The 14,426-nt window shown below is 37.0% G+C and overlaps 1 protein-coding gene across 2 annotated transcripts in view; it reads left to right on the top strand.

The window, feature by feature from the left end:
- itpr2 (inositol 1,4,5-trisphosphate receptor, type 2) overlaps nucleotides 1–14,426 on the top strand; it is a 100,221-nt gene that overhangs the window by 23,278 nt on the left and 62,517 nt on the right. For both annotated transcript variants that reach the window (XM_079873643.1, XM_079873644.1), the window contains 19 exons: nucleotides 2,098–2,196; nucleotides 2,700–2,783; nucleotides 2,895–3,041; nucleotides 3,256–3,351; nucleotides 4,874–4,924; nucleotides 7,199–7,347; nucleotides 7,842–7,941; nucleotides 8,024–8,187; nucleotides 8,766–8,907; nucleotides 9,918–10,076; nucleotides 10,155–10,327; nucleotides 11,105–11,224; nucleotides 11,348–11,530; nucleotides 11,651–11,902; nucleotides 12,012–12,159; nucleotides 12,921–13,068; nucleotides 13,189–13,376; nucleotides 13,847–13,967; nucleotides 14,085–14,136. In XM_079873643.1, the coding sequence (XP_079729769.1) occupies nucleotides 2,098–2,196; nucleotides 2,700–2,783; nucleotides 2,895–3,041; nucleotides 3,256–3,351; nucleotides 4,874–4,924; nucleotides 7,199–7,347; nucleotides 7,842–7,941; nucleotides 8,024–8,187; nucleotides 8,766–8,907; nucleotides 9,918–10,076; nucleotides 10,155–10,327; nucleotides 11,105–11,224; nucleotides 11,348–11,530; nucleotides 11,651–11,902; nucleotides 12,012–12,159; nucleotides 12,921–13,068; nucleotides 13,189–13,376; nucleotides 13,847–13,967; nucleotides 14,085–14,136 (2,576 nt within the window). The remainder of the gene's footprint in view (nucleotides 1–2,097; nucleotides 2,197–2,699; nucleotides 2,784–2,894; nucleotides 3,042–3,255; nucleotides 3,352–4,873; nucleotides 4,925–7,198; nucleotides 7,348–7,841; nucleotides 7,942–8,023; nucleotides 8,188–8,765; nucleotides 8,908–9,917; nucleotides 10,077–10,154; nucleotides 10,328–11,104; nucleotides 11,225–11,347; nucleotides 11,531–11,650; nucleotides 11,903–12,011; nucleotides 12,160–12,920; nucleotides 13,069–13,188; nucleotides 13,377–13,846; nucleotides 13,968–14,084; nucleotides 14,137–14,426) is intronic.

Below are 14,426 nucleotides of genomic sequence, written 5' to 3'. Positions count from 1 at the left end.
AGCATGCATGTATGCGAGTGTGTGTGTACACAGAGAAGTTTGCAGCATGCTAACGTGCATGTAACATGCAACCCTAACAGCCTGTTACAGAATGTTTGCACAAAGTTGTGGTAGATTTTTTTTGTCTTGATTACTTTTTTCTTTCAAGCCTGAATTATTAAATAGTTTCCAAATACTATTAGATCTAGTTTGCAACTGGTATCCAAATCTGAATAGAATTATTAAATAGTATTCACAATGTTGACATTGACAGGTTGAGGTCTGAATGTCATGCTTGTCTATGATGTTATGTTGTGTATAGAGAGGAAGAGAGTGCTAAACGACACACTTCACTCACACATTCTTTACAAATTGTGTTCACTACCACTTGCAGCATGCTATGGTCATTATATTTGTGTGTGTGTGTGTGTAAACAAGTTCTCTATTCTGTTGAATATTTAGTGCTCTCATTAGTATCTGCTCTTTAAAGACCCCACGAAATGGCTTGACAAATGTAGTTTTCTTTCCCATGTGACATAATATATTTTCTTTCTTAATAGCCAATGTCCTTTAGTTAGTTTGTTTTACAGCCATGAATCATTATATGGATCTTACTAATCAAGTTACTGTAGATGTTGGCTAATGGTATTAGGGAGAAGGATATTTTTATTCTAGAGAATTTATTGGACAAAAATTTGTGGATTCTTGTTCATCAATTCAGGAGTCATCAATATTTTTTATCTGTTTTCCCAGAAGAGAAAGACTATAAATGTGAACATTTGCTAAAAGTTAACTATGTCAACCTGTAGGAATATACTAGCAGGGATGCTAACAGACATGTACTGAAAAGAATAAAGAATCCCTGAAAACCATACTTGAGTAAAAGTACAGATACCTTACAACGAAAATGATTCCAATGCAAGTTACAATTTCAATACGACTTGAGTAAAAGTCTTACCCCTGGTTTCACAGATGAGGCTTAAGCCTAGTTCCAGACTAAAATGTATGTTTGACCTGTTTTAACTGAACACAACTTGTACTGACATGTCTTATAATATGTCACTGAAATTGTTTTGTCTCAACCAGTAATGTTTTTTTCTAGGGTACGTTTATTAAAGCTACTTAAATGTCCTAGTTTAACTAAGGCCTAATCCTGGCTGTGAAACCAGGCCTCAGAGTATCTGATTTTAACAGTACTTGAGTATTTTACTTATACTGAATGTAGGCTCAAAGATGCACTAGTCCTCAACACCTAAGAGACATGCCAGTGAAATACAAGAAACAGTTGATTTGTTCTATTGAGATGATCAAAATATTGTAATGTTGCAACACCTCAATATTGTAATAAATCAAGGTTGACACAACGTCTACAAACACTCAAGTCACAGTTAAGCTCTAATGCTCAAACGGGGAAAAGAAAACCAATATCTTTCAAAAAGTTATTATTAATATAATGGATACATGAAATATTGTAAAGTAAAATGAAATAGTCAAAGCCTTCTCGCACTGGACACTGGTTTCGGCCTCATCACCGGCTGCAGTCATGTCCTCATCTCAAATATGAAACACCTGCGATTCAGCATCTAGCTGCTAATGTGCTCGCATTTGTGTAAAGTAACCTTGTTGACAAATTACTGGGTGAGTAAGGGCAAAACTCACAAGATTTAGTACCTTCAATGCCCTGTAGATGGCGATATTGATTATTTTGTAGCAGAAATAAACTGCTGCAGAAAAAGTTAAGTGCCATGCAAAATGTAACAAGTAATTGCATTACTCATCACAAATGTATTGGATTTAAGAGTATACTTATTCAAAAACGTAGTCGAGTAGAGAGTAAAAGTTACTAATTTCTTCGATACTCTGTAAAACTACAAAGTAACCAAAAAAATTCTTAATTAGTAACTAATTACATTTACTCAAATACTTTACACCACTGACTGAAAGCCACGAAATTCCAGTTTAGATTTCATGGGGTCAAGAATGTCTCTAAAACACCAATTTCCAAACTATGCATGTCACATGATGTGATGTCATTTTGTTTCCTTTATTGTTGAAAAGTAGCCACAGCAGAAACAGTTGATGTGGAATGCAGTGTTACTTGTGTGTGTATGTTTGTAGGTGGTGGTTGGAGATAAAGTGGTTCTAATGCCTGTGAACGCAGGGCAGCCTCTCCATGCCAGCAACATCGAACTCCTGGATAACCGTGGCTGCAAAGAGGTCAGGCACTAGATGTGTTCTCAACAGTGCTGTTAATGAAATCACATGATGATGCACAAGTTCTGATGCGTTGTGTTAGTTACCTGGAAAACCTGAAAATATCAGGGATGTTTAGGATTCCAGGCTTGGAAAAGTCATGGAAGTTGATACAATGTTATGTATATCTTGAAAATGTCATGGGAATTTCTTATTAGAGAATATACTGATGTATATTTGAAAAAGTGTACTTGTGATGTATTTTTTTTTAAAAAGTCACCCGAATGTATTTTAAATTTTTTGTCTCACCTTACATTTTTTTAATGTCTTGTATAGTTTTTGGTTAATTGTATGACTTTTGTTGTTTATTTTGTTCTTGCCATTAAGATAGACCTGCTGTTGACATGACATTAAAATATTAAATATGATAAAAAAAATAAAAAAAATATTAAAAAAATAATAATGTATATATGGATATCTAATGGAAATTCAATAAAGATGTGTGTTTTATATTTCCGTTGTGACAGGTTAATGCTTTGAACTGCACCACCAGTTGGAAAGTCACTCTCTTCATGAAATTTAGTGAATACAGAGATGATGTCTTAAAAGGGGTGAGTCTGTTGTTTGCGGATTGTTAGTTATGTGGGGATTGATGTTTAGGTTTGTTTTGTGGTTAATATTCTCTCTTTAACCATGTGGGTATCTCATTTTGCTTCACTCAGGGGGATGTGGTGAGGTTGTTTCATGCAGAGCAAGAAAAGTTTCTTACTTGTGATGAGTACAAGAAGCAGCAGTATGTCTTCTTACGGACCACCCTCCGCCAATCAGCAACCTCCGCCACCAGTTCAAAAGCACTCTGGGAAGTGGAGGTATAGTTCTGTATGATGAAATACAAATATTTTCCTTGCAGTTCTTCAGTTTAGTTTTTACAAACTAAAAGTTATCTGTATGTAATGAAGTAAAATGTATCATAATAACATTTTATGGTTTATAAATGTGGTATACGCTACCGTTTAAAAATTTGGGGTCAGAAAAAATGTTTTTTGAAAGAAATTCAATCTAATCCTGTCCCGTGTGCTTCAGGTTGTCCACTATGACCCCTGCAGAGGAGGAGCCGGTCAATGGAACAGCCTGTTTCGTTTCAAACACCTCGCCACAGGACACTACCTTGCGGCCGAGGTACACATTCAATCTACTTTGTCTGGTCCTTTCCTGAAACTGTTTTCCTTTTTAAAGAGCTGTGTAGTATATGGTTTGACCTGGTGTGGTTTGTGTGAATGCCTGTGGTTTACATTTATTTGCATGCAGCACATGAAGCTTTTCCTAGGGCGATTTAGCTGTATTTACTTAGCTGACCCTGACGTAACAGTATCTGAACGCTAGGCTTTGTTTACGCCTGGTCACTTCGTAAGATGCATTCGAATTCTGCATCACTCAAACCACTTCAGGAGGTGGGATGAGACTCATTCCTGATGAACTAGACAAGTGTAAATGCATCTGGTTGTTGGAGCCTCATGTGTAAATTTTACTCCTCCTAAAATGGTACCAAAAAAATAAATAAACGTGTGAGTGCATGTTATAGGGTACTGGGGCAACTCAATAGGCTATAGGCTGCTCAAACATTTCTCATCAAATTCTCCCAAAACCAATCTGAGATATAATAATATTACAATTCATTTTATAGCTCTGTATTTTTACTGTATGTCAGTCTCATTTGTGGCTTATTTTTTTCTGTTAAGGAATTTTGGAGTAAATACCTGAGAAACATATTAAGAACCATCCTAATTCTTTTATGTGACATGTTTTAATGTTCAAACGTTTGGTATCAGAAAGTTTTTCCTGAAAGAAATTAATACTTTTATTCAGTAAAGATAGAATAAACTTATCAAAAGTGACGGTAAAGACATTTTATAATGTTACAAAATATTTCTGTTTCAAATAAATGCCGTTCTTTTGAACTTTCTATTTACCAAGTAACCTTGGTTTCCACAAAAATATGAAGCAGCACAACTGTTTTCAACATTGATAATAATAAAAAATGTTTCTTGAGCATCATTTCAGATTTTTATTATTTCTGGAGGATCTTGTGGCAATGAAAATTCAGCTTTGCCATCGCAGGAATGAATAACATTTTTAAATCAATAACAATTTTTAATCTATATTAATCTATTAATAGTATTAATACTATTAATATTGTAAAAGAAGAAACTTTTTGTTTCTAAATTAAGCTTTATATATATATATATATATATATATATATATATATATATATATATATATATATATATATATATATATATATATATATATATATATATATATATATAAAAAAGTTTAATAATAACTTTAATAATAATCTTACCGACCCAAACATTTGAACGGTAGTGTATACGTAATTGTAAACCTCTCTGAATTCTCTTAATGATCTCTTAAACTATGAAGGACTAACCTCTGAGCAACAAAATGTTCTTCTGGAGGGGTGTATTATTATATTTTATGGTTTTGAGAGTGCAGAAGATGGGCTGCAGGTGGCAGTCTTCACAATGTTTTCGTCACAGTGGTACAGAACCATTCGCAGCCATCCACTGTGCACAGGCCAGACAGAGGGCTTATTGTCTGAGATAAAAATGCTGAAAGAATCTGCCTTTGTCTCTGTGTGAATGTCATAGGGCTTTCATAAGCACTTCTGGTTCTGTTTCAGGTGAATCCTGAATTTAAAGATCGAAAAGACAGTATCAGCACCAAAAATGAGGTAAGTCAGACCTCACTTGGATGCCAGCTCTACACAATAGAACTTAAATGTCATTACTAGGACTTCAAGGAGTCTGAGCTTGCAAAATTTCACAGAAAGTGAATGGAAAAATGCTTTTTCCATTCACTAGAATTCCACACATTTTTCCCCACAATCACCACAGAAATGTAACACAAGTTTGCAGATTCTGTCTGGGCATGTCCTGGATCTAGCAATCGATAAAACATTGATGCAAGGCTTTAAAGTTAAAACCAGCCCTAACAAATAGATAGTGTATGCAAGAATCACATTTGTTGATTGTGTTAAACTTTAGAGGAAGTTTTGCATCTGACTCGCTCTGCTTAAAGGGATAGTTCACCCAAAAATGAAAATTAGCCCATGATTTTACTCACTCTCAAGTCATCCTAAGTGTATATGACATTCTTCTTTCAGACGAATACAATTGGAGTTATATTAAAAAAATGTCCTGGCTCTTCCAAGCTTTATAATGGCAGTGAATGGCTGTTTCTGTTTTGAAGTCCATAAAAGTGCATCTATCCATCATAAAAGTGCTCCACACGGCTCCGGGGGGTTAATAAAGGCCTTCTGAAGTACTGTCGTACGTGCGTTCGCGAGAGACTGGCGTTCCAGCGTATGACGTAAATTCCGGTGACGAACGCGGAAGCGCAGAGGATAGAGCAAAACCACTGATCTATATAAATTATAGTATTAATATTATTATAGTATAATTATAGTATTAGTATTATAGTCATTCTATATAGATCAGTGAGCAAAACACCGGAGCGTCCTACGTCATACGCTGGAACGGCAGTCTTTCGTGAACGCGCGAACGACAGTTAGCGGAAGTTAGAGATTACAGTTTGTAAAGTTTTAAATATGGATATTTTTCTTACACAAACGCTTCAGAAGGCCTTTATTAACCCTCCGGAGCCATGTGGAGCACTTTTATGATGGATAGATGCACTTTTATGGACTTCAAAATAGAAACAGCCATTTATTGCCATTATAAAGCTTGGAAGAGCCAGGACATTTTTTTAATAAAACTCCAATTCTATTCGTCTGAAAGAAGAATGTCATATACACCTAGGATGACTTGAGGGTGAGTAAATCATGGGCTAATTTTAACTTTTGGGTGAACTATCCCTTTAAGTGAACTACCCCTTTCTGTCTCGGCTACACGGCATTGCGGCTCAGCCCAACTCTCTTGCACAACTTCACTATTACGTAATCCGTTTCTCTCCCTTCCTTCCCGCTGCAACAGACAGACTCGCACAACTCTCGTTCTCCTACTCTCCAGAGAATTTTTTTCGTCTTCTGCCTGCATCACGCACTGCACCTTTCCGCTGTATTAGCATTCTGCTTCAGCAGCCTCACAGACAAACACACTCGCACACGCGCAGAGGGGGCTCCTTACATAAGGTCTGAATCTGGGGGTGCCCCGTGAGAGTCAGGCAGACGTGCTGTCTGTGTCTGCTTTCGTGGAGGAGTGAGTCAGAGGAGCTGCAGAGAGTCAGAGCAGAGGAGAATGTATAATGCCGCTCTCCAAATAGCCCTCCATCAAAAAAGCTCTGGTGAAAAGAGTCTGTGCCACAGATGCAGTCCTGCATAATGTCCTCACTGTAGATGACCTCTGTGTTTGTCTCCTCTGGATATATATATATATATATATATATATATATATATATATATATATATGTATGTGTATTTTTTTTTTTTTTTTTTTGCAGGAGCTGTGTCTATTATAGTAATTCCTGGTTCAATGCTGTCAATTAATACCGAACATTATTCCTACTCATTTCCTCAGTTTTTAAAAACAAGGCAAATATTTTGCACCAGAAAAACACTAATGGAAATATAGCCACAATACATAAACATTGTACATTTTAACATGAGATTAGTGTTATTAAATTGCTTGCAATCATGTCAAGCTTTGAATCCTGTCCTGATTTAACAAAAATAAGAATTGCACATTTCTGTTTTTAAATGCTTAGCTTCATAGACTTCCATTGGAATTGCATCACTATAAATGGATTTATTTTATTTTATTTTATTTTTATTTTGTTTTACTTTTAGTTAACTATAATAACCCTGGTTTGAGGTCCGTCACCCTGATTTTCTTTTAATGTAAAAATAATGAAAATTGTAGATAAATTGTACATTGTAGAAAATAAAAACTCAGGAGAAAAAAAAACTACATATTATTACCTATAACTGCAGATTCAGTGAACTTTATACACCGATGTGACCTTCCCCTTTCTCTCTGTGCAACATCAGACCAACACAGACTCTTTGTACTCTAAAAAGAAGTGGCAGGCTGACAAGATCCCCTACACCCTTGTTGCAGTGCCCCATGGCAATGACATCGCCTCTCTCTTCGAATTGGATGCCACCACCTTACAGCGGGCAGACTGCCTGGTTCCCAGGTTAGTTCCTCTTCACCAAAATAACTTTCATCCATGACAACCCTATTAGAATGGTTTTGCATTTAGATTTGCATTTATTTGTTTAGCAAACACTTTTATCCAAAATAAGGAACTGTACAAGGAATCACCCTTACAGAAGCTGTACGAACATCCAAAATTGGATAAAAGTGCAAGTTAAGAGATGTAGGTGTGAAAAAGCAGCAGTATGGGTTTTTGAAAGGGTGTATAGTGTGTTAATGATTGTAGAACAAGTGATCTCAATGCATTCAAGTGCTCACAAAGCCTTTTTAGTGCAACCTTTTGGATTTTAAAAATGTACTTAAAAACCATTTGTCCAGGTTAGTTTTTATTCAAGTGCTATCAATGGGATAGGAGTCCATAATATGTCGCATCTACTGTTGGGTATTTCCTGTAGCTCAAACATCAGAGAATGACGCTACCTACTGCAAGTTCTTTGGTTCGATCCCTTGAAAATATGTACCTTCTTTTTTCAGGAACTCATATGTGAGACTCAGGAACTTGTGCACAAACACCTGGGTGACCAGTACTAACATTCCTATTGATGTTGAGGAAGAACGACCCGTTATGCTCAAGGTTGTTTATTTCCATTTTTGATTTGAAGAAAAATTATCCTTGTCAATGAAAGCTCATGTAATTGCTCTCTTTATTTGTGCAGATCGGCACCTGCCACATGAAGGAGGACAAGGAGGCGTTCTCCATTAATTCTGTCCCCCTATCAGAGGTCAGAGACTTGGACTTTGCCAACGATGCCAACAAGGTCCTGGAATCATTTGTGCATATATTGGGTATCAGCAATTTCGCAGCAGCAAATGAACGCAGGTAATGTCATACTTACTGGAGGCCTTTTAATGCGTTAAGTTGTGGTCACATTGGCCTTCATGGTGCGGTCACAATGGACCTTTTCGTTGCACTTTAGCAAAAACATGTCCATGCCAATAGCATGCACTCTTAAAAATAAGATTCTTTATTGGCATCTATTTTTCCATTTAACACCCATGAAACCTTTCCACTGCCCTAAAGGTTCTTTATAGTGGAAAAAGATTCTTTAGATTATTAAAATGTTCTTCACACTAAGAAAAATTGGTTCTTTTAAGAACTATTCACTAAAATGTTCTTTGGTGAACCCAGAATGGTTCATCTATCTATAAAAATCTTTATTTTTAAAAGTGTAGAGATGTATATCTCTATGTATGTGTCTAACCAAGTAGCCTTTTCTGTTGGTCAGCACTGTGAATTCAAGTGTCCAATGTGAACATGAGTGAAAACTTATTTTCACTCTTCCAAATTATATATTGGGTTACATTTCCATAAGCAAAGGATTCTTATGAATTAGATGTGATCACTACTATACATTTATAATTTTAAAAACATACTTGCTCTTATGTTTTTATGTTCAGGTTTACTATTAAGCTGTTGGAGGATCTGATCTTCTTTTTGTGCGAGGTGCCAAACAACGGGCAGGACGTTCTGGCTGTTGTCATCTCGAACCCCAACAGAGAGAGGCAGAAACTCATGAGAGAGCAAAACATCCTGGCACAGGTTTGCTCAAACAGTGTACTTACAGTAAACTGATTCTTTAAAGTCCCCCTGTAGTCAATAGTTTTATCCCTTAAAACTCATCTTTGATCACCAAAATGACATATTGAAACTTTTTTTTCCCTGTAAAAAAGTTCTTTATTCCTTAAAATAGCTTGAATTCAACTCTACAGTACACCCTTTCTTCATTTAGTATACGCAGACTCATGAATATGAAAATTAGCTCCGCCTCCAATCAATCACATGATCCACTCACTCAACTTTACTGTAGTAAACGCTGCACAATGGCAGGTGAAAATACTGGTTAATTAATTTAATTCAACCATATATGTTTGAACCAGAAACTGATTCAGAAGAAGAAGTGGAAGAGTGAATTATACAGGCTCGTATACAAGTCGATGTATCAGAATGGTAATGCGTTTTATGTATGCCGGTAATTAATATGATTAGCATTTGGCTTGACTACGTTATTAAACAGCTAATAATGTGTTGCTAATGTTAAAACCATGTTCCTGTTCGCCATTTCAGAGTCAGACGGCTGCCTTCTAAAAATCAGCATCCTTACAAACGCTTAGAACAACTTAGAACGCCAGTGGAGAAAGGCATATAGTTCATCATGACATCGTAATATCCATAATTCAATTGTACCCGATTTTTCATATCAACAGAAAAATATACCACGATAACCTGGCTTCTCTTGAGACTACCCTTCTTCACAGCTTGTTTAATGATATGCTAAACCCTGCCCACACATTGACTTGATTGGTTACAAGGTAGTTTGTGACATAAGAAACACCGGCGATTTCAAACCGCTTTTTTGAGACTGTCTTTGGTTCACTGCAGTTTTAAGGAGAAAATACTCAGTAATGGTGTTGACTTATGAATTTGCACATGGTTTGTCTTAAAGTATATTATTAAAAACACCACATAAACAACATTAAAAACTTGATTTAAGGACTTTAAGGACCATCGTTTCCATGGCAGATTTCTGACTGTAATTTTTACGTTTGCAGATCTTTGGAATTCTTAAAGCCCCATTTTCGGAGATTAAAGACTCGCCAATGCCGAAGCTTGAAGATGTGGGCGAGCAGCGCAACGCTGCATTTAAATACATGCTACAGCTGTGTTACAGAATCCTGCGCCATTCCCAACAAGACTACCGCAAGAATCAGGCAAGGAACATCTTCAATTATCAACTCCAATTAATCAATCAATGTATGAGACTAATACACGTGTCCTCTTTATCACAGGAGTACATAGCCAAGAATTTTTCCATCATGCAGGCTCAGATCGGCTACGAGATCCTGGCCGAAGACACAATCACTGCTCTTCTGCACAACAACCGCAAGCTGTTAGAGAAGCACATCACCGCACGTGAGATCGAGACCTTTGTCAAACTTCTGCGCAGGAACCGAGAGCCCAGGTCTGACCCAGAGATTTTGACATCCACTCAAATGTCTGGTACTAACCAAAACTTGCAGAAAGTATGAAAGGAAATGGAATGGAATCTTTAAGGAAAACTAATTTTTTTAATTTGGGACGAGCTATATTGAGATCAAATAAGAGATTTTTAAGAATTCTTTATGACACATATGCTGTGATGTCCTGCTGGATGAAAAGAAATTAAGCATATTTTTATTTTCCAATTTCTTATTTTATTTTTTAGAAAATTATTATTTGTCCTATTAGGATCATTTAGAATTGGTTCCAAATTATGATTTAATTACATAGGCATAAGCTTTCCTTGATGTTTTTGGTTGGTTTTTTTTTTTTTTTCTGGCTAGGTATTTGCAGCGTTCTTACTGTAGAACCATGTTTTTTGTTTTTGTCGAGTTTTGTACACTACCATTCAAAAGTCTGGTCAGTAAGATTTTTTGATGTTTTTGGAAGAAGTCTCTTATGCTCACCAAGGCTGCCTTTTTGTTATCAAAAAAGTAAAACAGTAATATTGTAATGTTATCACAGTTGAAAACAGTTGTGATGCTTAATATTTTTGTGGAAACAATGATGCATAAAAAACAGCATTAATTTAATGCGTCCTTGCTGAATAAAAGTCTTAATTTCTTTAAAATAAAATACTAACCCCAAACATCTGAGTAGTAAACATTCAGATGTGATTCTTGCATTCGATGCAACTACAAGTACCACATTTTCACATTGGTTAGCAGTGGTTATAAGGTTCTTGTGCATTTTCCCCCAGGTTTCTGGATTATTTGTCTGACCTGTGTGTCTCCAACAAAACAGCCATTCCTGTCACTCAGGAGCTCATTTGCAAATTCATGCTGAACCCCATCAACGCAGACATCCTCATCCAGACCAAGTGAGAGCTGTTCTGTGCTGCCTCCTGACATTATCTGTATAACAATGACTCTGTATACAGCTATTGACAAGGTCATTTAGCTTTTTATGTTAAGATATATGACTGGGGCTTGTGTTTCTTTAGACTGATCCCACACACTGAGACCTCTCTGGAGTCATCTTTAATCCAGGAGGATGGTGAGGATGAAGAAGTGTGGCTATACTGGATTGATAACCACAAAGAGCCTCATGGGAAGTCCATCCGTCACCTGGCTCAGGAAGCCAAGAATGGACAAAAGTTGGACGTTGACACAATTACATATTATAGGTGAGAGTTTAATCACATTTAATTTTTTTATTTTAGGCAGGTTGCTTTTCACTTTGAATCGGAGTACTTCTGAATGTTTAAACAGCTGTGTTATCAAGTGCCCTATCCATTCTCTTGCAGGTGCCAACTCAATCTCTTTGCTAAAATGTGCCTGGACCGGCAGTATCTGGCCATCAATCAGATTTCCAGTCAGCTGCCGGTGGATCTAATCCTGCGCTGCATGTTTGATGACTGCCTGCCTTACAACCTGCGTGCCTCATTTTGTCGTCTAATGTTGCACATGCACGTGGACCGCGACCCGCAGGAGGCCGTGGTGCCCGTTCGCTATGCTCGTCTGTGGACCGAGATACCCTCCAAGATCTCCGTCAATGAGTAAGATGGAAGCCAGTTTTTTACCAGTGTTACTTCTAGCATCACATTGCTTTATTTATAGGACTGTTTTGTGTTGTTTGGCTTGTCTGAATGTGTATTTGGTGCACAGGTATGATTATGAGTTCAGAGACACGTCCAGAGAGGAGATGAAGAGAAAGTTTGCCCCTACAATGCATTTTGTGGATGAATATCTCAAAGATGTTGTCAGTCAGCCTGATCCATTTGGAGACAGTGAAAAGAATGAACTGACCCTTGAGGTGAGATTATGGTTGGTTCCTATAACAGTTCTCACATGTGTAATTTTCCATAAATGTGGACAGAAAACCATGCAGAAATGCTATGACATTGTTTCCTGGTCTATTCAGCAACACCACTTTTGAATCTACAGTGCAATACAAACAGCCTGACGATTCCTGAATTAATGACTCTCTAAGTTGATTTTTCGAACGTTTGACTCAAGTGAGTTGGATGTAGTGAATCAGAACCATACAGTGCAAACAGTGTCCACTTCTTGAAGTATTCACCATTATAAGCTGCTTTTGTTAGTGAATCAAATCCATTCATAGAGCATGACCGGTGTATTCCGACCTGATTCCTGAGCAAATGACTTTAAAGAGTTGGTTTTGATTCCCAAATGAATGACATTATGAGCAATTTTCTTTAGTAAATAAAATCTATCCGTATACAGTGGAACAATGTAGTCCAACGGATTCCCAAACAAATGACTCTGAGTTGGTTCTTGTAGAGAATCAAAACAACACAGCACGGCCATTGTAGTCCTTTTTTAGTGAATCACATCATGTTGTATTTGATGCTTGTGACATCTAAATCGGTGTAGTTAGTGACAATGTATATATCTGTTATTTGTGTGTCAGGTCTGAGGTTTTTCCTGAGCGTATTATGTGATGTGTCCAGAGGACAGAGCAGATTGGCTGCATTAGCTCTAACAGAATACTAATGATTCACTCCCTAACACTTTGAATTTGAATGGCTTTGCCTCTGTCTGTCTCTCTCACAGGTGGTCCACCTGGCACGTAACCTGGTCTACTTTGGCTTCTACAGCTTTAATGAGCTTTTGTGCCTCACGCGCACCCTGCTGGCCATCCTGGACATTGTCCAACCCACGTTCACATTCATGTCCAAACTCAACAAGGGCCCTGAGGGAGGTGAGAGACTTTTTCAAGTTGTCTGTTTTCACTCAAGCAATGCGTCTTCAGTATTTGTTTTACAAGATAATAGCTGCTTGTGCTTGAGGAGGTGTAACACTTCAGGCTGTGTTTGTGTAGGTAATAATGTCATGCGTACCATCCACGGTGTGGGTGAGATGGTGACTCAGATGGTTCTGAGCAGAGGCTTGATGATGGCCCACTGTCTCCCCGATGCTCAGCCAATCCACGGAAAGCAAATCTGTCTCCCTGACAACGAGAACGTCATGGTGATGGACACCAAGCTCAGGATTATTGAGATTCTGCAGGTGATGCCCTCATAGATTGCTGTAAATCTGTTGCAATGAACTAAATGTATTAATTACACTGCACAAAACTCAAGTTTATGTCTTCCACACTATGTCAAAGAAAGGTTTTGGAAATTATATTAAAGGGTTAGTTCACCTTTGAAACAAATAAAGATATTTTTAATGAAATTTGAGAGATTTTTGTCCCTCCATTAAATTCTATTCACTCAAAAATCTGATGCTTCAAAACAGTCACAGAGATGGAATCCATATTAATGGATTAATCGGTTTAACATTTGAATGGTTTAACATTTTGATGAACAAATTTAATTTAGGCTTTTATTCACATATAAACACTGATCAACTAACATATATAGAGCAGTCAAATTTGGTAAATGGAAGCTCAAGACTTGGATTAAAGTGTCTGAGTTTGGGTGGACTATCCCTTTAAATGTTGGCATCATTTTACATTTCATCTTTTCCTTTTATAGTTCATTCTGAATGTGCGTCTCGATTACCGCATCACCTATCTGCTGTCTATCTATAAAAAAGAGTTTGGCGAGCAGACTTTGGACACTTCTGCCTCAGTGACGGAAGTTCCTGTCATGGCTGGTGAGAGACATTTCATGACATACAGTAAACATTCATTTTCAGATCCCAGTTGAGGAGTTTATTCTTGTTTTAAGGGTCTGTTTGCATATGTTTTAATATTCCTATTGTGTATTTCAGAGCCAAACATTGAGGAAATTGCAGAGAAAGCAGAGAACATGTTTTCGGGAAGGTGAGGGAGTGATTATGCTTAAGAATTAACTATTGGAATAGCTTGATTGATATCGGCACTGATGCTGACTTTTTTTATAATTTTTTTTAAATGGGTTAGTTATCAGTCAGACATAGCCAAATTAAAATACTGATTGATACTGTGTGTTAATTGCTGCCAAGCTCCAAAACAAACAAAAACAGACTGAAATTTACACTACTATTCGGTTTGGGTTGGTAACTTTAAAAAAAAAAAAAAGGTTTTTTTAATGTTTTGAGAAGCGTCAGAGACTGACACAGAAGAGAAGAAAT

This window comes from Squalius cephalus, assembly GCF_949319135.1.
Source record: "Squalius cephalus genome assembly, chromosome: 6".
NCBI lineage: Eukaryota > Metazoa > Chordata > Actinopteri > Cypriniformes > Leuciscidae > Squalius > Squalius cephalus.
Note: the sequence above shows the minus strand (reverse complement) of the source record. Positions and strands in the feature narration are given on the sequence as shown.